General features: G+C 36.2%; 1 protein-coding gene across 1 annotated transcript in view; it reads left to right on the top strand.

Moving 5' to 3' along the window:
- Positions 1-25,658, top strand: part of EPHA6 (EPH receptor A6) — a 481,365-nt gene that overhangs the window by 239,609 nt on the left and 216,098 nt on the right. Inside the window, 2 exon segments of the mRNA XM_065645252.1 lie at positions 676-831; positions 9,232-9,567. Of these exon segments, the coding sequence (XP_065501324.1) occupies positions 676-831; positions 9,232-9,567 (492 nt within the window).

Here is a 25,658-nt window from a genome sequence, read left to right as displayed (position 1 = left end):
TCCATCCCCAGGGCAGCTGCTGTCCAGGTTGTTTCCTGACACAATTAAGAGTAGCCTCAGACTTGCAGTAGTTTGCGCTGGAGGGTATCGGCATCTCCTTCCTACACTTCTGAAGGTGGTTGTAGCAGCACTTCCCAGCCTCTCATGCCAACAGGTTGCAGAAGACCCAGCTGGTGCGGCCCTTCAGTCAGAGGCTTCTCAGCGGACTGTAGGCGAGTCAGACCCATCAATAAATACATAGGGCTGTCATCCTGTCTGATCAAGGCATTCTGAGGGTAAACATGTTAAGCATTGCAAGCCTCCATTGCTTTGGCAGATAAGAAGTTATCTCAGTCTTTTTTACTAACAGATGGAACCTACATAAAACATAGATAATATACTTTTGTTTAGTGATATTAGTGAAGTTGTCTAGATAACAATTTCAAGCAGCAGTGAGGACTGTCTCTAAATGTGGAAGCTGTGTCTTTTAATGATTGCCAATTACATTGCAAGAACAGCTTTTTTTTTTTTTTTTAAATCCATATACCAAAATAAAAACTGTGAAGAATTTATGATCAAAATAGTATATATATCCAGGTTGGGAAGGAAAGAAGATTCATCATAACTGCATGGAACAGATTTTACTTGTGACTAAAACTTGCTTCTATTAATGAAACTTATTTTCTTGTTTTGCAGCTTGCAGGCCTGGATTCTATAAAGCGTTTGCTGGAAATGTAAAGTGCTCCAAGTGCCCTCCACACAGTTTGACTTACGTAGAAGCAACTTCTGTCTGTCAATGTGACAAAGGTTACTTCAGAGCTGAGAAGGACCCACCAACTATGGCATGTACCCGTAAGTCTGATCAGTACCAGTGTCTGCAATTCTCTTCTCCTGTGCCTCATTTATTTATAATTGTATTTTTTTTAAATGACATGAGATTGTATACTTTGTGGACAGTCCCATTCAAGATAACAAGAAGAGATGTTTAAAATCAAAATTCAAACATCATATTTCCATGTAGTCTAGATATCCCTAAAAATACCAACATGTTTCTTTGTTTGGTGACTTTTTAATTTCTGAGAGATAGTATAAAGTATGTATTCATTCTCAGATAGATAATAACACTAGGTTTTAACTACCAGTATGTATTTTAAATACATGAAGATATGCTTGTACATAAACTTTCAAAAAACTGAGGAGTCACATAAAGAAAAAAACTGATATGACACACTCTGCTGTCTCCCCAGATTTCAATTAAAATTTTAAGACAAATACAATCTCTACACAATCAAATAAAAGCTCTTTTGGTGGTGGATTTGATTCAAGTATGGTTTTTTGCCACAGTCCTCTTGTTAGGAGAATTCTAGAAAAATTAAGGTGTTAAGTGCGTGAAGTATTTCAACAGACTACATATACAAAAAGCTTAAGAGATATGACCATGAAAACAAAGCACTGCTGCAATAACCACCAGTGTATAGTCATGATTTTGTTATGTTTACCCTGCAGCAGCATGTAAAAATTAACTGGGCTGACACTAGCAGAATTGAACTACTTCCTGTGCTCATGCTAGTCACTCCAGATGGCACTGTACTGGGCAAACTGGGAATATACCAGGTGATTAGGAGCTCATTTACAAAGTCATAGGCACTCTGTAATCCTGAGGTCATTATGTAGACCATGGCATTATCCATCTGCTAAATGGGAGTGGTGGTCCCCAAAAATGTCCTTCCCCAGATCCAAGGCACTTAGCAGAAAGTTGTCTAATCTAACTATAGGATTTTCAGATGAGAAGGGTAAATCCCAGCCTCCAGCTACTTAAGGGACACAGGGTTCAGAGGGGCACCCCAATCCCACGCACACAATCTGCTGTCAGCTCACTCTGGACCAGAGCACATAGGCCTGTCTTTTTGCACAAAATACACGAGGGAACAAAAAATGATGTTCCAGACTTCCTGCAGGATAATGGTGAATACTGATAATTCCACTCAAAAGAGTGCCCCACACACAGGCCCTTAAAACCTTACCCACAGAACTAACACACATCCCAGGCACTCTTGACAGTTTCATGCTTAGAAAGATGGTTTCACTCATGCAGGTGTGAATCCATATTATTTATGTCATTGATGTTTCATCTCCAAGACAGCTCTTCTCTGCTCATACATGGTATTATGTTTCCATAATTATCTTTCAGGGCACAATTTTAAGGCCTGCTGCCTGTTAGTATTGATAACATAGGGAGGAGCGTGAGAGCCCTGTAGCATTGGGGAGCAGGTACCTACAACACCCTCGTGCTTTCCGAGCAAAAGCGGGACGCTGAGAGCTGCTTTGGACAAAAAATGTCAGGGAAGACTTGCTGCCAGACCTTTCCATTCCTGCCGAGGATGTCAGTGCAACCAAGTGGAGGGAGGGAAGAAATCAACCACAACAGAGGTACCAGTGCCCCATGGCAACCTGTCTTGGGAGAAATAAGAAATAAGGGAGACAGTGAACCACATTCTAGTTTCTGCCTTGCTCTTGGTTCACTGCTGCCATGCCTTGCCTCTCATTCAGCCTAGAGCGCAAAGTATCTGTACTTCATTGACTGTAACAGCAGATGTATTCATTTTATACCTATGATGATTATTATTTCACTAATTGTCAGCTCTGCAAATGACGCTGAGACTCTTGACAGGCAGATTGCGTTCTTCTTGCACAGCATCAGTAATGAAGAGGCTGCGGGCCAAATTATTCCCTAAGTGATATCTTTAGCCCCACTGCTTCCAAATTATGCTATCAGTTATTAAAATCATGCTTCTGTTATAAATACAACCTCACTGCCTTCGGTGGGTCTGTGCAGATGTGGCTAATTTAAATTTAATAAACAAAAATACAGATATGAGATAGTGTAGAATTTAGATTGTTCTTTCTATGCTGTCATGCTTTAGTGTCATAAAAGAAGTTGAAAAGTTAAAAAAAAAATGAGCCAGTTTGCCTAAACAGAGAGAAAAGGTTATGCAGTAAGGAAATGCCTTTTCTACATAACCACTTTTGGGGCAGGTCTGCATTTTTGATGTTCATTTGCAAAATTGTACCCTGACATGTGAGATGTGACATAAAAGATGAGAAATTTTTCTTCTGACTTTTACAATGAGAGTTGTTCTTGAATCAAACATAGAATGAATAGTGGATTCCCTTTAAAATATCTTCACCCTCGAACATTGTGACCCAATTGAATTCATACCTGTTTTATTTGTATCTCCAGCTCCTGCAAAGCAATATCCAAAACCAGAACTTTTCATTCCTGCGTAGGGTTAGATAGTATTCCTCACTCCAGAATTTTTCCTCAGTACTGGAAAACTTGCGTATGCAGCATTATGGAAAATAAGGACCTTGATTTAAGAGACTGTGAATTTAAGAGTTTAGCTTCAGGCATCCGCTTTTTTCAAGATGAGCTTCAAATCTAATTTCATTAATTCTGTTAAAGTGCGCACTGTATGCTTTTCCAAAATTGTACAGTTCCCATTTTTGTAAAGGAAGAATGTGCACTTTGCAGAAAAGCATGGTGGAATTCTCATTTTAATAAGAGGGAAGAAAATTACATTAGGATATATTGTTCATCTCTTTCTCCTAGCCTTTTTCTATTTGATTGGTGCTTGTTATCAATCTCTTCCTGCTACTCTTTCTCCTTATTGTATTTCTTTGCCATATGCGAGTATGCTGGCAATGATCTCTGCATACACAGTGAGCAACAAATAGTATCATATCTAATCCCCTGTCTGATTACTCTGTGCATAAACTCTAACATTTCCCACTATAGCGTAATTGGATAAATTGATCCATCGTTTCAAGGTCAAAGGCAGGCAGGCTTGTACTGGGTGTCTGAGTCTGAATGAGTCTCTTCTCAAGTTATGCTTAAACAATTTTGAACCCAAAAATCTTATGCTCTGTTCAATAACCTCTGCCACAAAGTGCATCCTCCATTTTTAAGAGTCAACCCTGTATTCCAGCAGCAAAATCAAGCAACGTGCTTCAAGTCTTTGACTCTATTCCCTCTATTGTTACTTGTATGTATACTTGTTTGCAGTTTATCATTATGCTCAGACTTGGGGTATTGGTTTGCAGTCACTGGCTTCCATTCTTCTGCCTGCCTCACAGAAAATGAGTAAGTAAAAAGGAAAAAATATAATACAGCATTCTACATCAAGTGACACTACTTATGTATGCCACATGTATGTATCTATATAAAAAAGCAGTTATGAACTCGAGGCACAGCCAGATGCTGATTCTGCGTATTCTCAGAAGATTATGGTTAATTTTTGCCCTTCTGCTGTAAATTCAGTGGTCAAATAAGTCACACTTTTAAGAGTCCGATATCTGGTAACGGACAGTTCTCACTTAAAAATCAACATAGTGTTTTCCAGACAGTCATCACCCTGTAGTGTCTAAAATACCGCATTGCCTTCGCTACACCTCTGCAGCATTAAATTTGCTCCCCTTTCCTTCCGTAAGGGGCAAAATCCACTTCACCTTCACAGAGGGAGAGAATATGCAAAGCAAGATGAGGTGCATCAGACATAAACTCAGCTCTGTTTCTCTTGGAGTGGGCCTGCTTCTCCATAAGACATCAATGCATCTACTCCAGAGAGAGTGTAGAAATACATCTTACATTATATTTTGTAAATGAAGCAAAAGACATTTCTCACACTCATGCTGTGTTTTATCTAAGAAGCAGAAGAGCTGCTTTTTTTTTTAGTGCTTATCCATCTGAACTGTGTTTTACTTTTTTGCATAAAATCCAAAGTCACAAATTTTGCTGTGAGGAAAAGATCCATAATTTTCACCAATATACTTGTTTTCCTTAGAAATCAATAGAAGGAAATCCCTGAGAGCTTTGCAGACAAATGTCTGCAGAAGTGTTATTGCTGCCAGGTTTTTCCAATGTGTCAAATAATCTTTGTATAATTTCTAAATGATAACAAAGCAACCAGGCCACATTCATAAAAGCCCAGTGACACATAATTTAGCTGAATCTGAGGATTAGAATTAATTGTCTCTCTTTGTTCCAAGTTCTAAATCTTAGTAAATGATTCACTGTATGTCATTACAGCTTAATATTTGCATGAAATCACAGTTTAACTGGCATAATTTAACAGCAATTAAAAAGCTATTTAATCATCATGCAAATTGGCATGAGGGGCCATAAGTATGAAGGGCGTCTGAGGTTTTTTTTCAGTATTTGCAGGCGGACAGTCATGTACTTTCAGACATCCCTAAGATAATTGATAATGTTTTCCCTATTCATTGAAATGTGAATGTACAACAATTCATGTTTTCTCTTACAATTGAGGTTTAAGTCTCAAATCATGAATATAACAACCTTCACTGTCTAGTACAAATAAAAAAAATAAATAAAAATTATGGTTTTTATCTACCGTATTGGTTATTCTGCTGCTGCTGTCTACACATAGTACGATGAAAGTCTGATAGCAAATTAAAATTTACGAAGCCAGGCAAAACTCTCCTGTTGCCTGGATTCACATTCATTCCTGTTTTGGCCTGCCCAAGTTGATGAAGTAACGTAAAAAAGCTGAGCTATGATGACCCATTGTCATAATATCTATAGCTTATTTAAGATTAAATTTAAGCCAGTTGAAAAACATTGGTTCCAATCCTCCAAGCAATTACACACATGCTTAGTTTTAAGTGCATGTGTATTACCAGTTATTTCAAGGGGATTACTGATCCGCTTAAAGTTATGCACATATGTAAATGTGATTAAGGCTCATCCTCCATATTCCTAAAACTCCTTATTGGTTTTAACAGTGGGAATTTGTTAAGACCAGTTATTAGTTAATTCTCACAGCATGTTTTTAGAGGAAACATAATTATTCCTGTCTTCTGCACATAAATAATAAGAGCTGAAGCTGGAATAATCTGTGCTAGTTTAAGCTAATTCAGATCTCGGGACTGTTTTCCAGAGTAGTTAGAACCATCAACCTCACAGTAACTTTATGAGAAGTTTAGAGATTTGTAAATCCAAGACAATCTGTAGGGGCTTTGGGACAGCATCAGCTTCTTCAAGGCTCTACCTTGTCTCTGTTTCCCACACCATTGGAGAATGATGTATCAAGGTAATTAACCTTTGTTAACAAGTTGCCTTTATAAATACTTAGATATTACAGTATTTCAAATATTTCAGTGTTAGACTTATCACAAGGTCACAGTCAAAGACCAGGAAGGAAATATTCAGAATATTCTCTGTGACCATAAAAATTGCAAGTTACAAAAATATTTTTCATCTGACAAGTTCCAGAAATATCAATCTTCAGTACAAATGAGCTTCATACTGTTCAGCTAAATGACTCCTTGATATGCTGAAAAATAACTGGTTTTTACTTTCCAGGGCATTTTGGCTGCTGACTATGAACTCTGCACAGATAGATGCATAAATACTCATGTATTCAAAATATTTTAAACTTTATTGTCCACTAAAAAAACCACAAAGCAACATAACACCTCCAAATATTTTAATTATCAAGTGCTTGAAATCCAGCATCATTTACTTTAGGGCAAAAATCATTGTAATGAAAACGTAGTCTCAGTTATTAAAAGTGAAAATGAACGCCAGAAAGAAAAAAAGCAACACGAATGTTCAACTAAAATTCACAGAAAACCTTAGCGTTTATTAGTTCACATTATCCCTCCAGCACCATACAAACTTTTTTTCCCTTTACAAGTGTTCCAGCTTTTATACCCACATTTATGCCAAACAAGTAAACAAACAGCATCACTTAAAAATGGCAAATGTTGGTGAATAGTGACTTTTTCTCTGCAACTGTTACGGCCTCTTTCCTTCATTAAAGTTAGTATTCATTCTTGTTGTTATGTGTAGGTACAACTTTATAGATCTTTACTACTATGTAGTTTATTAGTAAAATGTAAGATACAGTAATGTTTTCTGCTAAAGTATAGTCCATCTGAGTATTCAAGGTCATCTTCAAGAATTAAGAACTTGAGTAAATGGTTTTATCTCTGTTGTACGTGCATATTTGAGAGCCACTCATGGGCTTGATTTCTAAAATCACTACATTTTTTTCAGTCAGATAAATAGCTAAAAGTTTGAAAATCAAATCAGCATATCAGTGCTGTATTAATTAAAGATCTTTTAAAAAAGGAAATAATGAAATTGAATTATTAGAAAAAAGGCAGTATATTTTAAAATATTTTTTGCTGATATTTGAGATCCTGATTTATTTATTAAACGTTAGGAGGAGCTTTGATTTTTTTTTCTTTCCTAATGCAAAGTTCTGACCATTTATCTGACCGTCCTTTGGGCACAAGGTCTTGCCCTCATCCTATAATTTATTGAATTGCAATTTTCAAGAGTGTTAATCAATATTTTTGTTTGTTTGTTTGTTTAGCTCTTCTCTCTTGTTTTGAAGTTTTTCTAATTATCTGAATCTCACAGATTTACTATGTGACTCAATTTGTTGGGTGAAATACACTTTGTGTAAGAATTAGCTGATGTCATTTGCAAATGTTTCATATAGTCTTTCAGTCTGCTTGGGAGGCCTCAAAGTAATGAAAAGCTCACTTGAAGTTTGAACAGTATCTCATTCAAAAGTTTATACTTAAGTCTTGCTGGCAGGTTGTATAAATCTTGGAAAACTGCAAAGCAAGCCGAAAGTTTTCAAAGTTCTGCTGACCATTGGCTAAGTGATCCATGTGCACCGTAATTTTATGTTGAGAGCTGGGAATATAATGCTTATTCAACCCATTCAGCTCAAAAAACCCCAGGGATCGCCAGTTGAGTTTACCACAGTCATCTTAAATATATCAACACCTGGAGTACAAGGAATACATTTTGCCAAATCTGTGTTTCTTACCTAATTTTTATGGGCATATTTTGGGTCTGTATACAAATTGCTTTTGAAAACCATGTCTCTGTAAATGCTTGGTTGAAATATGTTAGGTGGAAGAAGATGAATATAATAAGAAATGATGAAAAAATTATTCATACTTTGACGAGCAATTTCTGCCTTTCCTTCATCCCTTCACTAATTCCTATCTGAAAAAACATTAGGTGGTAAAGTTCTTTGATCAGACTGTGGAAGCTGATCTATAAAGCCTCAGATGATTTACGTGTGATCCTACAGAGTAAGTCAGCATAACAGCTTAAAACTTGTTGGACAGACCCTGGCTGTTGTGGGATCCCTGGGAGATGGGTCACTCGTGGTTCATCTGACAGTACACAGGGCTTTTCCACCTGCTTGCCAGCCGAAGAGCTTTCCTGCGCTCTTCCTGCTGCCTCTGTCTTTGCATCCCTCCCCACAGTCTTCAAGAATTATTTTTTCTCCTGCTTTGTGGCCATCCTTTTACATCTTTAGCTTGCAAGGTTGATGTCTTCACCGTTATACTGATGCTGATGAGGTGCCAGGTAGGAAAGAAAAAACTTGTAAACTGTCTCTTGTGCCTAATAGTCTTGGCCGTTTGCCACCTAACTCTGTTAATGAGCAGTGGCAAAGAAATCCCTGGAGATGAGCAGTAAAGGATAGAAAAAATATCTGGCACTGTAGAGCTGACACAGCTTCACTTCTTGTAGTTATTCCAAAGCTGTTACTTATTTCTTATTCAATTTATCTCTTATAAAATGTCAAAGATTATAAGCATCAGAAAAGCCTACGTTACTAGACATAAGGAAAAAAATTTTGTGGTTAAAGCTCCACCTCAGTATCTCACAAGATCAAGCGATATTTAGTGCAAATTTGTGTTATCAAATCTAAGTTTAATATTCCCAAGTAGTTTTTATGTTGCCTTAAATTATTTCTGAATTAATTCTAATTTATTTAGATTATTCATCTTTCATGATCTCATCTATTTATTATTCCTGCTTAATTTCCAAGGATTGTAAGTATTTAGATAATCTTTATTTTTTCCATTGAATTTGTTATTGAAATGTAACTCCGGTAGCTTCTGTCTTCTATTTGCAATTGTCTTAAGACTAATATATCTTTTCTCTTTTCTTTTCTTTTCTTTTCTTTTCTTTTCTTTTCTTTTCTCTTCTTTTCTCTTCTTTTCTTTTCTTTTCTTTTCTTTTCTTTTCTTTTCTTTTCTTTTCTTTTCTTTTCTTTTCTTTTCTTTTCTTTTCTTTTCTTTTCTTTTCTTTTCTTTTCTTTTCTTTTCTTTTCTTTTCTTTTCTTTTCTTTTCTTTTCTTTTTTCTTCTCCAAAATAGGGAACTGTCACTTAACAGGCTTTCCCCTCCTTCTCTGCAGGGCCACCTTCCGCTCCTAGAAATGTGATTTTCAACATTAATGAAACAGCTCTAATGCTGGAGTGGAGCCCCCCAAGTGATACTGGAGGAAGAAAAGATCTCACTTACAGCGTCATCTGTAAGAAATGCGGGTCGGACGCCAGCCAGTGTGAGATTTGTGGGGGAGGTATACGTTTCATCCCCAGGCACACCGGTCTCATCAACTCCTCTGTGACAGTTCTTGACTTCGTGTCGCACGTGAACTACACCTTCGAAATAGAAGCCACGAATGGGGTCTCGGAGCTGAGTTTCTCTCCCAAGCAGTTCACAGCCATCACGGTTACCACAGACCAAGATGGTAAGTCCCAGTGCCGCCTGTCTGTTACTGCGGCCCTGTCATCTCTGCATTTCTTAGGTGGATCGTTTTCTTTCTTCAAAGTCTGGGTCAGCAAGTTAGGATGTTTTGCAGATTGTTACACGGTTTTAAGTGCATTTGGTGAGGACTTACAGCCTCTGCCGATGGGGGAATTAAATGCTTTTGGTAGTTGGCCCTTGACCCCAATACACAGGGCACAAAAACGTATTTTCCAGTTTAAAATTATGTGCAAGCTTTAACTACCTGAGACTAACCGTATCAGTGGTTCATCAGAACTGGAGTCTGCATCTGGTGCTTTTCCAAGTCTTTCCTTATGATTTCTGTTTTAAAAGAGTAAAACACCACGTGTTATGTATTGCTATTTCACAGCTCAAAGGTGAAAGTGAACTCAATTCCTTTAGTACCCATGTTTCATAGTACTAATACAGCACGCTTTCCCTGTAAGATATTTTAACATCTGTATGAACCGTTTCTTTAGGTGCAGTGTCCTAATAGATATTTTTGTTCCTTTAATTGTCCACTTTGCATTATTGGTTTTGAGCTTTTTCTTCCCCCTGTTTTAGTTCAAATTCATGTCCAAGGCTGACCTTTATGAGGAACAACATGAGAAATGAAAAGAGCTCTATATTTTTGTTTATTTCTGCAACTTTTTCCTCCTCCATCTTTAGAAATACTTACTATGCCAGGAAACAGCATCATAGGTTACCAACAAAGTAACCTATATAGCAGTGTTATCTTCTGGCTTGTGTTACTGTAGATGAGAAGGTTATTTCAAAATTATCCCTTGCTGACATTTGTCCCAGAAATGTTTTTCACCTACTGTGCAGTGACATTGCAACTGTAGCTGAAGTGTTTAATGTAGAACAGGAACTGAACTAGCAAAACTACAGTTTTGAGTAGAAGACCTTTGATAATATGAAAGTATTTAGTAAAAGTGCTAATGTTCAGGAGGATCCTGTTATGTTCCACTTATAGGAAGGCCCTGGGTTCTTTCAGTGATCAGCCTAGGAAAAATCTACTTACCTGTGTATCTGGGACAAGTAGTTTTCCTGATGAGTAAGTAATGACTTGTTTGCCTCTGGGCATACAAAAATTAACAGCTTGCTGTGATGATGGTGATGATAATGACAATGATGGTAATACTAATACTATTCATGAAAATGAAAAAAAAAAAGCCCAACAACCACTCACTCACCGTTTGTATGATGCTGGTAACAGAAGAGCTAATTATTATATATAAGATGCCTAATGATATATGCATTGTAGTGAAAATTGCCTTAGGCTCTTAGGCTATGTATCATGTTGTGAACCTGTATCTCTCTTTTCCTTTCTCATTAAAGGAAAAAAACATGGTACCCAAAACTACCAGAAACTACTGCTATGTGTATTATTTTTAGATGGTTTGTTATGTGGGTACTAAATGCAAGTCACCAAGCATGCACAGGTGAACGTTACCAGAGATATGGTTTGTTTTTAAACTGGCTAACAGCTGTGTGAACACAGCTTGTGATGTTTGTTTAAGTGGCGGGCTTTTAAAAAGTTATGTATCTTTTGCTGTTGTCTGTTCCTGTTTTAAGGATATAGATTTTTACTGCAGTTTACTCAAAATAGAGGAAAGACCAGTGTTTTGATAATTTGTGACACGCTGACAGTAAACTCCATAGGCTGCTCACATTCCCTATAATAATTCTTACATTACTAAAAATGCTGTTGGAAGGGCTTAGGAGAATTTAAGACCAGATTTCTAGAATATCTGTCAGTTTATTTGGGTATAAAAAGACAGCTTTGCAGAAGAAAGTATTGCAATAAATTAAATGGAGGCATTTATAAAATGTAGTTATAGAGATAAAACAATTTTTGTAGGCTTACAAACTGTGTAGTTGTATAAAATCATAAGCATGGTTACTATGTATTTAGAAGTAATAGAGAAAAAGATGTCATATGAAATATGGAAGAATATAAATGGAGTTTTGGTTGATGGAAATTATTGAGAGGACAAGAAACATTTTTGTTACTTACTTTTAGTCATAAATAAGAAATTATACAGAGAAAGCTATGGTATGTAACATCAGGAAAGGAAGCTGTAGAACGGAAGCTTTAGAACATCGGAGAGACTTTGTTAATGTTTATCAAACACATTGACGTTCTCAGATAAAAGGATTAGTGACCTTTTTATTTTTATTGTTAGTCAGCTATTAGTATACAATTTATAGTTTTGCTTTTGCCATATAGTATACTAAATAATCACCTTACATATTGCATTTATTTTTCTAGCTATACCATGGAACAGTAAACTCACTGTTGCAATCTTTCCTCATAATCTTAATTATACTGAAACAGAAAGTACTTATTGCATGATCTTGCAGGTTTGTGCACATAAAACAAAGATCCAACATTATATGTATGATGTGACGACAAATCAAAAATATCTTAATGTGTACAAGGACTGCATTACCAGAAGTCCAAACATATTGGTTTAAAACAATTTTTTCTCTTTTGATGTGTGTCTAATATGAAAGATCTAGATCTATCATATATTATACCTACACAACATATTTATCCCACGTTCATGCTACCTTTTAATATGTAATCTTTTAATACATATTGTTTTGATGTATTGGGTATACAAATTGCATGAAGTGATAGACCTCTTTATGAATATATAAATACAGAGCAATATCTTCAGCTGTTGTAAATCCAGACTGTTCCGTTAGCTGCAATAATTTACAGTAGCTGAGGAGCTGGTATTTTATTTTCTTCATGCATATTGGATTTAGTTCCCTCTAGTGGCCCTTTCTTTTTGATGGTTTATGTGAAATTAACAGATTCTTCTTTAAACATGCAAAATTATTAATTTATTCTTCAGGGCTTTAGAAAAAGCCTTCTTTTTGGAGAAGGTATTGCTCTTGGCATTTTGCTGACTAAAGTAATGCATTGAAGAGTACCATGGGCATACATAGGACCTGAAGAATTGTGTTCTGCGACAGTTAGTGAGTATATTAGACTGAGAGCATCAAAGAAGGAGAATATTTGCTGACAGGAGAAATGAACTAATTCAAAAGTGATTAAGGCTCATCTTTATGCACAGTTCTCTGCCACAACTAATAGTAAAATCTTAACTGCCTCCTCATGCAGTCACTGGCATTGACAAGATTGAAGTACACTGCTCAGCATTAACAATGACAAGAAGCAGACTAAAGGAAAGTAACATTTTGAAAAGGCTTTGCAAACGGCATCCTAAAATTCTCTCTGCGATTTGATGTCTAAACCATGACCAGACCTGATCAAATACTAAAAAAAAATTACTAACATTATTGTAAATTATATAAAATTAATAGGGTAGCATTCATGACTTTTTAGTTATTAATTTTGTACAAGTATTCATACATTTGGTATGTATGTTTTTGGTTCCCTCCCGGCTTGATGAGGAAACAGAGTTTCTGTGGTCACACTGTCAGGCACCATAAAGAACTGTGAACCCATTAGCCATCCTGAGTTCAGTAACAGAGAAGAAGATTTCACAGATATTATGTTCTCTCAACAGAAGTGTGAAAAACAACCACTTACAGCCACCAAGGTGTTGGTTGCATCTGCCAGTTGAAAAACAAGATTCAACTACGTAAGGCTTGCTTACTGGACTAGAGTCGCCAGCTGACCGACCACTTAACCTGTCTAATTAGCTAAGTCAGTAAAGAAAGAATTTATATAGTTGCTGTATGACCACAGCATGTGCTGTGTCTTGTCCGGCAAGTGTGGCAAGCAAGGATGAGGTAGGAATGTGTTAGGAAGTGTAAATGTTGCGGATAGAGAGGTGAGAGGAGGAAGCTATGTGCTACTCTTGCATAGTTTTGTTTCAGAATGCTTTGAGATATCAAAATAATCCCTACTTTAAAATCAGATAAATGGACAGATAAACAGAATCAGAAAAGCACTTAAGCAAAGTCCCTGTTCAAGGAAGAACATCAGCACATACTAAGTGCTTTCCCAAATCACTGCCAAAGTAGTTTGTAAACAACTGAAAGGTAAAACATGTTTTCAAAAAAAGCCTCATCAAAAATGTTTAACAATACTGTTGTTCAGAAAAGTGCCTGCTTTCTTTATGGAAGCAAGAAAGTTTTATATAGCAGTAAATATGCTGAGTATGAAGTAATTGTACTCAATCGACTTTAAATCATTGTGTGAAGAAGCAGAGAGTTATATGCTGAATTGTAATTTATGTTTCTCTTATGACTAATGGAAGGAAGAGACACCTCACTCTCCAACTTTCTTAGCGTGCCTTAGAGTCTGCATTGCCTAAAAGAAATGCAGAATTACTTGAGGTTTTTCATGCATAATTAAAGTAGTAAATAATGAATAATTAAATAAAACAGAACTTAAAACAGTAGTTCCTGTTTCCAAATAATAGTCCAAATACACATTCACTCAGTGGGCATTCATATGGTCTGTTATTTGAGAGCAGAGGGGTCAACATTACGCTATGCAGAGGAGGAGTAAAGTTGTGAGATATATCCTGAGTACATGGTTATACAGCCAGATAGTGGCCTGCTCCATTTCAGTCCACCATTTCAACTGCATCACTGAGGACTGGCACTCCCTAGCTGTAGCGTTTCCCTGGCTGAAGAGTTTCCCGGTTGTCCAGTCTGCATCTTCACCGCATCACGTCCCTCCAATGGGACTCCATGCTGGCAGCCCCCAGCTCACCTTTCACCTGCCAGTCCCACAGCGGTGACCTCCCCTAAAATCACCATCCAGCCACGGGACGCCTCACGGGCATTGCTCCATTTGTGGGCTCCTTCTGCATGTCTTTCCTGCCTTGGTGCAAAGTTTACTCGAGAGAAATACTCCTTCTGCCATTGCAGTCCTTCTGCCATTGCAGCCCAGACATGTAATTTTCTCCCCGCTCAGTTCTGCAGTTCGTGGGTGACTCTGGTCTCTGTGACATGAAAAACCTGCTAGCCATGGACAAAGTTTGAGACACGAGAAACTTCAGTCTATCCAGGCACACACCCTATCGCTGTACTAGAGACCTGTCTAGTTTTGCTGTATCTGTCCAGTGTTGGCAGCCTGTGATCAGCTGAGGTTTTCAGGCAGACTCTGAAACTGCAAATATGGCAGGACTCCTTTGTCTAATATGTCTTATTTTTTGTGAGCCATTGGCAGATATATCCCAGGTAACAAGATGTTTCCTAATCTGATGGTAAAATCTCGCCAGTGTCTGAAAGGGATTGCCTTTCATCTAGTTAAGTTTTACAAGTAAGTTACAGCCAATTCATTGTTCCTAGTACAGGTGGCTCCTCAAATATATTTGTAACCCAGTGCGGCTGGTCTGTACCAACAGCAGCCTGTTATCACTCTCTTAGAGCTGTGGGAACTGAGGAATGCATGGAAGGATTTCAGTGTCTCTTCCAGGAATGAACGTGGCCTTATCACCGTGAATTAATGGCATCTAGCATTACAATAACAATGTGCATGGTGTAAATTGTTGAGAGTCTCATCCAACTATCGGGAAAGCATCTCAGTGGCACTACCAGGACAGTTTATTAGGATTAATCCTTCTGGCTCATGACAGTATAGTTTCAAGATGCTCATTGGGGTCACAAGGGAGTTCCCTGTTTACTCATCCTAAGTTGCTTCCCACAGTAGCATCGGACTTTCACTCTAATCAAAAGGCAGCTTTGCTTTTTTTTCCTGAGTCTCACATCGCTACAGATGTGATTGCCCTTTGTAACTTAATAGTCAAGAAAGCTTCTCTTTTCCTAATGACATGATGAAGCCATTTGAACCATCTTCCAAACTGTTCATATTAATGGTTTGTAAAACTAAAGGAACAGCTATTTCTAATCACTGATTGTCAAAATGTAATAGCAGGTTACACAAAAGCCTGTTATGAAACAATCACAAAACAACCTCCATCAGAGTGCAAACCACATGAAAGAATGATCATGAAATTTTCATAGATGAAAATAAATGAAAAATTTATGGCATTTGTTTACTTGACACCTACAGCTGTATTGATAGCTCTGCCAAGCCCTGTACTGTCTTGGGAGCAACACAGAACAGTGCTGCTGGTGCTATTTGTGTGAAAAAATTAAAGAGAAATATAGTCTCATTGGTTATTGGCTAGGGACAGTCTGTAAATGTCCATATTGAATGTGATGTGACAACAGTAAGAGGCATTATTAACCAAAAAAAAAAAAAGTTTGAGATGTGTACTCCCTATTTGAAGTAACTTCTGAACAATACATTTAAACAATACATTTTAAAATGGTATTCAGCATTATACAATGAATATTCCGGCCAGTCTGTTAACTGTATGAATGTATATGCATGTTTATGTCAGTGTTGCATTTATAGTTGGAAAGAATACCAGAAGGCAACAGTGCTATATCTCAGTTCTCAGACTTGTTCAACTACCATTCTATTCAATAGTCTTAAGGCCTTGCAAAAGTTTTGAGGCAAGATCTTTGTGCAGCATAGTTATTACCCACAGATTTTCATCTAGTTATTACCCACAGATTTTCATCTGCTGGTCACTTCTGTACATTTAGACTGCTTTTTGCTGATGTTTCTTTACACATATGCCTGATTACTACACAGTAATCATAAGTGAAAAATGACTTTTAAAACAATCTTGATTTATATCCTGAAGATTTTTTGAATACTTATAAATTTTCTTTAACAAATATGTTCTTTTTCTGCTGGCAGATATTGATGTTCAGCCATTTCTTTAATGCAACGGAAGTCTACCTGATTCCATTTACTTTCATTTCTCATTCACCAGTATTATACATTAAGCTAGTTGAACTATGCTTAGCTTTAAGATATGTTTCTCTACGTTACGCAACATGAGAAGGACAAAATTAAATTCTAGTTTGAAGGAGGAGGGGGAGTAGGTTAATCAATACTGTAAAGTATTTTTTCCCATCATATACTTACCAGTGTGGTATTTCAGCTTTATAATAGTTTTTTTTATGGCATAGCATACTATTGTTTATAACCATTGGCAATTTGTCTGTGACATGCATTTTTCAACAAGTTTCTGGTTTAAGTTGCGGTCAATAAACACCATATCTAAATGCCGGAACAATTGTATATTTAATAACAATAGTTTATTTCAGTTTGTAAAAGGGACGTTTGTGGACAAAAATGTAAATTAGTCATTACACATAAATTGGTAGGCATACAGCACTGGGATAAGAAATATGTCTTTATTTTGTTTGCTCCTATTATAGACAGCAGCTGCAAAGGGCATTCCACACATGATTAAGGCCCTTAAGAATAAGATGTTTATTCATTGACTTGGGTGATTTTTGAAGCTTACTGGTGCTATCTGCACACCACTCAGCTAAGAACTGTGTTAGGATAATCAAGCACATTTCAATTAGCTGGAACCTCTCCCAGCGAATGACAGATAGTTAGAAGAGTCATTATTTAGTATTCTAGTCAAGGTACGGTGCAAGATAGTTCAGATAGAAACTGGTAACTTAAGTAAGCTTCTGCCATAAATGTTAATTGACCAACTTAGGTAATTCTTGGACTTACATTAGGAACCTCATGTTTTCAAGGTTTACCTAAACATTTCTGAAAACTATTTAATTTTATTTAAAAAACAAAACAAAACAAAACAAAAAACACAAAAAAACCCCAAACCAACACAAAACCACCAAAACCAACTAACCAACCAAAAACTCAACAAAACAAATAAACAAAAAAACCACCAGCAACCAGAACTCTGGTGTTCCCAGAGTATGGCAAGTGAAATATTTCTGCTGTGTTCCTGGCAAGAGGAGTGAATTTGGTCAAGGGTAGTAAAGGAAGACATTCATCACAGCTAGTCAATCTGAAACTAATTGTGTTTGTAGATGTCATGACTTTCACGCAAACCTTTAGGGAGCGTGTTCAGAATGAAGGACATGGTAAATTACAAACCAATTCTGCTGATGTTTGCGTTTGCTGTGAGGTCATTAAAACAATTATGTTGGGAGCAGGTTGCTCCGATTCATTTGCTTCTTAAAATGTAGTTTCTTCATTACACTCAACAAGCCTTCTCCTTCCACTTCTATGACTCTTCCATATGCATTTGCCTTAGGCTTACAGTTTGGAAATAGTTTTCATTTGTATGCAATAATGGCATTAAGTTGTGCACACCGGAATAAGGTTGGGAGTAGAACTCAAAATTACATCATTTCCTAAGCTTCCGTTGTGTTAGCTTCAAGATAATATTTCTAATGATATGCTTTTACCTTTTTCTGCTTGGACTAACAATGAGAAGCATATTTTTATTGTCTTCTCATCTGTGTTACATATTTAAATGTTTTCTCACTGTACCAAAATTTATACTGACTCTCCAATGGACAAAGAATAAAGATTGCTCCTCTGGAAAGACTATACTAGCCAGGATGTGCACACTTAATATTTAGTTTAGAAATGCATGTTACCTTTAACAACCCCTGTCGTAAATGAGCCTTCATATTCTAGTCCAAATCCTAGTCTGACAGAAATGAAGCAGGGGCTGACAAGTAATGTCAAGATGGGCTGGTGTGTTGGTTGGCCAGGAACAAAAAAAGGAAAAAAAATACACCCTTAATCTGCTAAATCTTATTTCCATCTGGCATGCAATTTCTGGTTTCCATTGAGAAGCTATTTTTGCATATTAAATATAAATACTTGCCTTTTTTTATCCTCTCTTAAGACTTCCCCTAAAACCTGCACTTAAGCAGAACTATTATCAGATATTCAAGACATGGCTACAGATTCTAAAGTGGATTTTTTCAGTAAATCCATTTAAAATCAGTTTCATAGTTTGTTGACCCTCTGGAGTGAGTGTAACCAATTCTATGCAGGACTAGCCATTCAGAGTATTTTGTCTCAGTTGCTTTCACTTACTAAAGTGACATGGACGTTAGCAAACAGTGCATTAAATAAAAATGCCTGAATTTGCTGTCTTCATGTGGAGTCACGATAACCAAAAGGAGAGGAGGAAACTGATACACAGAACCATTCCCAAGGATGGAAGAGGCATGTGAATAAAAGAATTTATATTATTAAAAACAAACAAACAAACAAACACCTTAAGTTTAATAAACTTTTTAAAACATGTATTCAGCAAATTAGACCAACTTGATCACCATATTTCTTTCTTGGAATAGCATCTTGTACACTAAAGTACTCAGTATTTGAAAACTGGAATTTTAAAGCAAATATTTACAAGAAATCTCTGATTGCAAAATTAGATCTAATGTCCCCAAACTGTTTTACTGGAAGTCAGTTCCAGATGTCCCACTGGATAAAAAGCAGAGGAGGCCTGGCTCAGCTAATGTTTCCTGAACACTCTCTGTTGTCTCCCCTACTGCCGCTTAGTTCTTTTGCCTTCATTCACAGTACTCGGATAACTAGTCACAACTTTTCTGGTGAAGTTAATGGCAGCCCCTATACATTCTCCAGTGTTAATTAAATCTCGTTCCTCATCAAATGAATCTACATTTGCAAGAATTTTCTTTGTGCTTATTCTGTCTCAATATAAAGTATTATTTTTAAACTTGACTTTTCCATATAGTTTTAAATAATACAGGCAGCAGCTTCTAAATCGTGTGCTTGATCTATAGTTGTATCGAAGGGTTTAGAGATTAATGTGCATTATATAAGTGACTCATAAATTCTAACTTGTTATGCATTGCAAACAGCTGATGTATGATCCCGTAAGTTACTGACGAGTTGTTCAGCCAGTTTCCAATATTGTATTTTACAGTTTAGAAATCAATGATCATTTTATTATATTAACTCAAATCTGTCTGGAAAACAAATTGTCTGATTCCAATGACTGGTTCATATATACACAACATTAAGCTCTAAGCTCCATTTTTCAAAATAAGATTGTTCTCCTAAAATTATCTAACAATTCTTTTTATCCTGTAATTGAAGATCAATGAGGACTAAAATAATTTTTCTTTACAGGGTAGGGTAATTGAGTAATGAGATTCAGGAAATTCAGTCTGTAGTTCAAGGATAATGGGCTACGGTCTATCAACAATAGGGAAGATGTGAGTTTGCCTTCTTCCCTCAGCTTGCACATTTTTCTGTCAAGCTAGAAATGTCATTTACTAATTAGACGTAAGGTGAATTTTTGATATCTCATTGCCATATATTCATAGATATGATTTATTCTAATAAAGAACAAATATTTTAACAGATATTTAGCATCCCTCTGTGCCAATTTACTGAAAGTATTGATTTCAGTTTATAAATAATGCAGTTCTGAGTAGAATATGAAATCTTTGGAGAGAGGAAATAGAGAAAATCACATTTTTATAATGCGTTAAATACTGTTTATCTTTAGAAATGCTTGCTTGTATTTGGAAGCGAATTTTGTATGGTCAAAAAGCAAGTTGACATAATGGAAGATTGAAGTCTGTACCTATTCAGAGAACATGTGTGACTGTGAAGCTGTATTAACTTAGTTCCCTGGTGTACATTATTTTGGTGCTGGGAGATTATTTTTAGAAGAGCATAGTTTTATCTGTATTTATCTCCCTGACCTTTTCCTGAAACAATTGGGTTCAGCAGTACCAATTTCAATGGTAACTTTTGATATGTGCAACATACAGTAACACTGAAAAAGTGATTAATCTCAGATGAACAAAGGGATGTTTGTGAGATCTTTGAAGCTAAATTTCACTGAGAGTATTTTCTCATGTTGCAACCCATAGGAGCTGATGTTAAAAGAAGTAAGTTGTGTCCCAAAACCTCTGTCCTTGTCCCGCACAGCTTCTGTATCCCATAGAGCCACCTGCACCAAACATACTACTAAGGCATTAGCATGATATTGCAATGTTTTTACATCACATTCCAAAGTAGGTATCAGTGCAATTCTGTGCAGGTTGAGGAACATATTGCAGGGTATCTTTATCTGTTTTCCAAGTTATCTAACATCATGTTTGCTTCATTATCTTCCCCTTTAAAATTTTTACTTTCCTGTTATAACCAGTAATGTGTGACACGACTGGTTCATGAAGATGGCCTGAGACTTCCAAGTAAGCACCCAGGATGTTAGCCGCTATACTGGCTGGCGCATAACTCCAAAAGGCAGCATACTACATGAAAAATCAGTTCGGATCTTGTTTTTCCATATTCCTATATACAGTAGCATTCTGGATAAACTTTCTAGATAATCTTTACACTCTCATAAGCATAATAAATCTAAGCTCTCTTAAGCAGCAGTGTGAAAAAAAATCTTAATATTTCAATTTTTCCATTTTAAGATGATCATTATATTGTCAGACATTAAAAATGTGGCTTTCTTATGCAGCTTTAGGGAGAAAAAAGGCTGCCTTCTTCAAAAATTATTTGAGTGGGTGGAATATGTGTCAGTTTTGATGAGCAAGTCACTATTATTCAGTCTCTCAATTGTTAGAGGATTAAAATTAATTAAAATATCAGTCTGGAATTTCTTGTGTAATTAAATATCATTTAAAGGATAACATTTGCATAATATTTACTAGATATAGTTTTATTTCTATATGAGTCTATATCTTATAAAAACTGTCTTTCAATATATGTATAAATAGTGTGAAAATAATTATTTGCTGCTGATTCATTAGTCTAATACTAAATGCATGTTAATATGTTCATGTCTTTCTGTTTGCTGTAAGAAAACATCATTGTACTTTGTTGAAATATTTAAATAATTTTATAATATTTTAATATCTACCAGATTGATATATGAGCTACATTTCTATGTAACACTAAAATTACGTTTTCATCGAGACTGCCCAACACTTTAAAAATGTTCATAGAGGAGATGCATTCTATTCCTTACTCTCTATATTACTTTATATTTAAACTGTCTTTCCACCTTTCCGTTTAAGGTTTTGCGGTGGCAGGTAAACACTTAAAATACCTGATATAGGTGCAATCTATTTCCTCAGTGGAGTGTTGTGAATTAAGTAGTGATACGAAAAACATTTAACAGCTGTAGGAATAAAGACCTTAACCACAAGAAGCTGGGTACCTCTTACGCAGTTACCGATGCACACTGTGGGTGCTCCACCCAGGGATAGAGTACACACAGAGAGTCAGGGAAATGTGAGCATGTTTTCCTTAGGACTGACGGATTTTCCAGGGAACTCGAGGCTCTTCAAGTATCTCTGCAAAATGAAAGCACAAAGAGTTGCAGGTGACCTAGCACCTTTGAAAATACTGCCCCATCACCAAGATGCTGGATGGAAACTGGCTTCTTTTACAAACTGGACCCTTAGTCCTTTCTTAATCAATAAAATTCACTGGAAAGGTACCGTTTATTTCAGAAGGATGTAGGGTCACGTATTATCTCGTACACTGATAGAAGTGTGGACTAACTGTGAAAGCAAATTATTTAAGCACAGTCTGCTGTATGAGTACTTCTAATCTCTTGTTATAAGGTGAAATGCTCAACACTACAAGCTTTACACTCTTAACCTTATTAATAGGTGGCCAATGTTTTGACCAGATTTTTCTGTTTCCTAAAGCGTTAGAAAATGAGCTTATAGATTTTGGTTTCTTGCTTTTTTTTGTTATTTTTTTTCTACTTAGAAATTCCTGTTTGTCTATCGTGTTTGTTTAGATACCTTTACAATAATTTAAGATAAAAAGATCTAAGAAGAGTAATATTATTACAGTATAGTGTTCGAGCTCTAAAGCATGAAAAGATTCCATTATTCTGCATTAAAACAATATGAGATAGTCCTTGTAAGAATTACAATATTTGCAACAGGAAACAAGAATAGCACAGATTTGTTGTCAGTAATACAAATACTGCAGATTTTAATAAAAGAGGTTGGTTTACTTTTGGTGACTTTCACAGCTATTTTTATGCAAAATAACATATTCAGTTCTTTGAAATTATTTTTACGTACCTATAAAACATCAGATATTAAATTCATACACCCAAGTTGCTACCAAAATCTTCACTAAAAAATGTAAGGTTGCAAATTAAATCACTGCAAAGATTTTCAAGAAACGTTAGTTCAGAATCATGTTTTTTGTTTTACTATGCAGTCTAATGGCCTACACGTTTTTGGTCAAGTCTCCTTGATAACAGGTCGATGTTACTTCACATCATCCTCATCTGTCAGTGTGTGTCTTGTCCCTTTATCCCTTGTTTAGCCCAATTCCTCAACGCTTAGCCTTCATGTGCCATATACTTTATTGTAGGTTTTCTGCTGCATTCATATGCTGTAGTGTTTGATTGCTTTTACACACATTGCAAACATTAAGTCAGTGATCCTTGAAGGCCAGTGGGTAGAATTACTCACATTTTAGAAGGCAAGGCATAAGTCTCTGCCTGTAAAACCATGTTTAGGGCATAACCATCCATGAGGTGAGCACAGCTCCCTTGGGATGCGGATATTCTGTTTTTCCGACTTGGGAGAATTCAGAGGTTTCTGTACCTTTCACTGGCAGTTAAGCATATTCATCATTTGTATACAAAAAAGGAGAAGAATTATCACTGCTACCATGTAATTTAGTTGATTCATTTTGAAAAATCCTAATTTCTTTTTACCGGGAAAAACAGTTATGATCAATTCTGTAATTAGTACGGCTTTGCTCTGTTTTTTCTTGAAGCATATTATGTATATGGGAAATCTGCTTACAAAGTGCAGCATGCTCCTTCTGGCTACTTTACTGAATGATAAACTGGAAAAGTAAGCAACTCAGAGTAGCAGAGTGGGGCTGATAATCCCATAAATTCAAGGAGCTACAGTGAGTCTAATGAGTGAGAGAATTGCCCTCAGATCATCTTTGGCTATTGCAGACCTAAAACGTGAAAAAGGCTTCAGTGTTTGGATGACACTAGTGATCTCAAAAAATATTGTTTCACCAAACAATTATTAAAGATTTTAAAAATTTTAACAGTCTCTTTCTAGATGGGAAATTGTGATTGAGGAAAGGCTGGATGGAAAATAGCCAAATGAAATATTTTTTAACATTTTTAAATTACTTCCTAGTTCCCATAGAACAAGAATGGTAGGTTGTGTCTTATTCCATGATATAGAGTAGTATGGGATAGTATGTGGACTTGTGTTTTTCTCTTTCATTCTCTGTTTTAGTGACATAGATGGATGGGTAGGTTTATGCCAGCACTAGACACAGACATATGTGGATGGCTCTATGCAGTCTTTATTTCTTAACAAAAAATATTTATTTTAGTAAATATGTTAGCAAGTAATAATAGTATAAAATATATACCTCTCTATTTAACTTTTTAAAGGGATATAAAATAATTCCAGTTCAAATTAACTGCTAATTCTGAGATACTGAACCAAATAATCCAGATTATTCACCTTCAAATAAATTTAGAAACATAACTGACATTTATTTTCACGATAGTAAATTTAATAAAGTATGTTCTTCTGTTTACTAATTTCTCTTAAGTTTTTGCTATTAACTTCTGACAGTGAAATAATACAGAGTATCAACTGTCTTTAAAGAGAAAATATACACTAGCAGCAATCAGTCCAGGGACTGCCATTTGGATATTAGAACACTTTTCTTTCAGTAATGCACTCTCCTTAATTTGCTTTGCAATATTTCCTGAGAACATAACATCGATAGTCCACTTCAGTCCACCAAGTAGTGGCTTACTGCTGCAATAAAAAGTTATTCTGAGTATTTAAGTGGGAAAAGAACTCTTTGAAACATTAAATTATTTCTGTCTGGCAGCTAGGATTTAACTGGGGCACACTCAGTTATAAAACAGGTTTTCATTGATCTGAGTGGTTGAATTCTTAACTGCAGTTTATTGTCGCTTTGATTTTGAAATCCATAAGTGCCAGTCATAGCTTTAAGAATGAAAATCATTGACATGGGAGTTTAAATTTAAAGTGATAAATTGAGAGTGCTAGTGACCACTACCTCAGCCAAACACAAATGCCATGACTGTAGCTCTAAACATTGCTGCATGCTTCATTTTAAATTAAGAGTGACAAATTAGGCAGGAAGTGAATTGCTAGCTTGGAACAAAAACAATGATGCTGATTGGAAAAGGCATCATAAACAATTTTTTTTTACTTTGCAACAATCCCATCCGACATAACAAAAAATAAAGAAACACTAATAAAAATTAATCTGATTGCAAAAGTGGGCATTTGCTATGGGTGTGAATATCTGCGACAACAGCTGTGTGTATGTGAAGGTGACTTTCCTTTGAGAACACATTTGCCAGCTTAAAAATGTAAGAGCAAATTGAAAGATGCATGAGACATTCTTGTACTAGGCTGTAGGTTGTTGGGGGTTAGGTACATATATCTCTATCACTACTGACTAGATATTAGAGTTGCTGTCAACTATTTTATTGGCAGCAAGTGCCAGGATGAACGATTACTCCTTGAGTATGACCTTAAAGACCAAGTGGAGCTGTAAATTTTATATCTCCTTAACTAGTCTCTCATTTATTTTGCTCTGTGTCCATTATGCACAGGTATAAAAGCTGACAAAACAATGTTCAGGCATTCACTGGACAACAGCTTCCCTTTTCTAAAGTTTCAGATTTAATGCTATTTTCAGTATCACTGAGACTATTTCACAACTAATCAGATATTTGTTGTTTCTAGCAACACATCAGGCACTCGTTAGTAGTATGAAAAGGCCCTTGGTAGTATATAAATTGGTGAAATGTTTATCCGTTTGCCTCAGGTGACAGAAAGTATTTTTTAAAAAGCTACAAAAGCTGGAGTCAATACAAATGAGTCTTTACCTCCTAAAACAAATACAGAAGTATTTGAAGTTGAACTTTTATTATGAATTACTATAGAGCTCTCAGTGTGATGGTGGAAGTATAAATGCGAGTACTGAACTGAATTCTTTGTTTTCCTCGTTGTTACCAAGCTGCTTGTTTGGCACTCCCTTTTCTACCCATGCACTTCCCTTCTGGTCTCATGCTTGATTTCTTTTCCCACTGTAAAGCTGATGGCGTCATTTGTGGGTGGTGTTGTGCCTTGGAGTGACTGGTAATGCATACATTCATATGTATATACATTGTCAGTTGTCATGGGAAGGTTGCCACATGTTATGTATTCCTAAAGGGCACAGCCTTAAAG

This window comes from Caloenas nicobarica, chromosome 1, assembly GCF_036013445.1.
Source record: "Caloenas nicobarica isolate bCalNic1 chromosome 1, bCalNic1.hap1, whole genome shotgun sequence".
Classification (NCBI taxonomy): Eukaryota; Metazoa; Chordata; class Aves; order Columbiformes; family Columbidae; genus Caloenas; species Caloenas nicobarica.
This window is presented reverse-complemented; position numbering and strand designations above follow the sequence as displayed.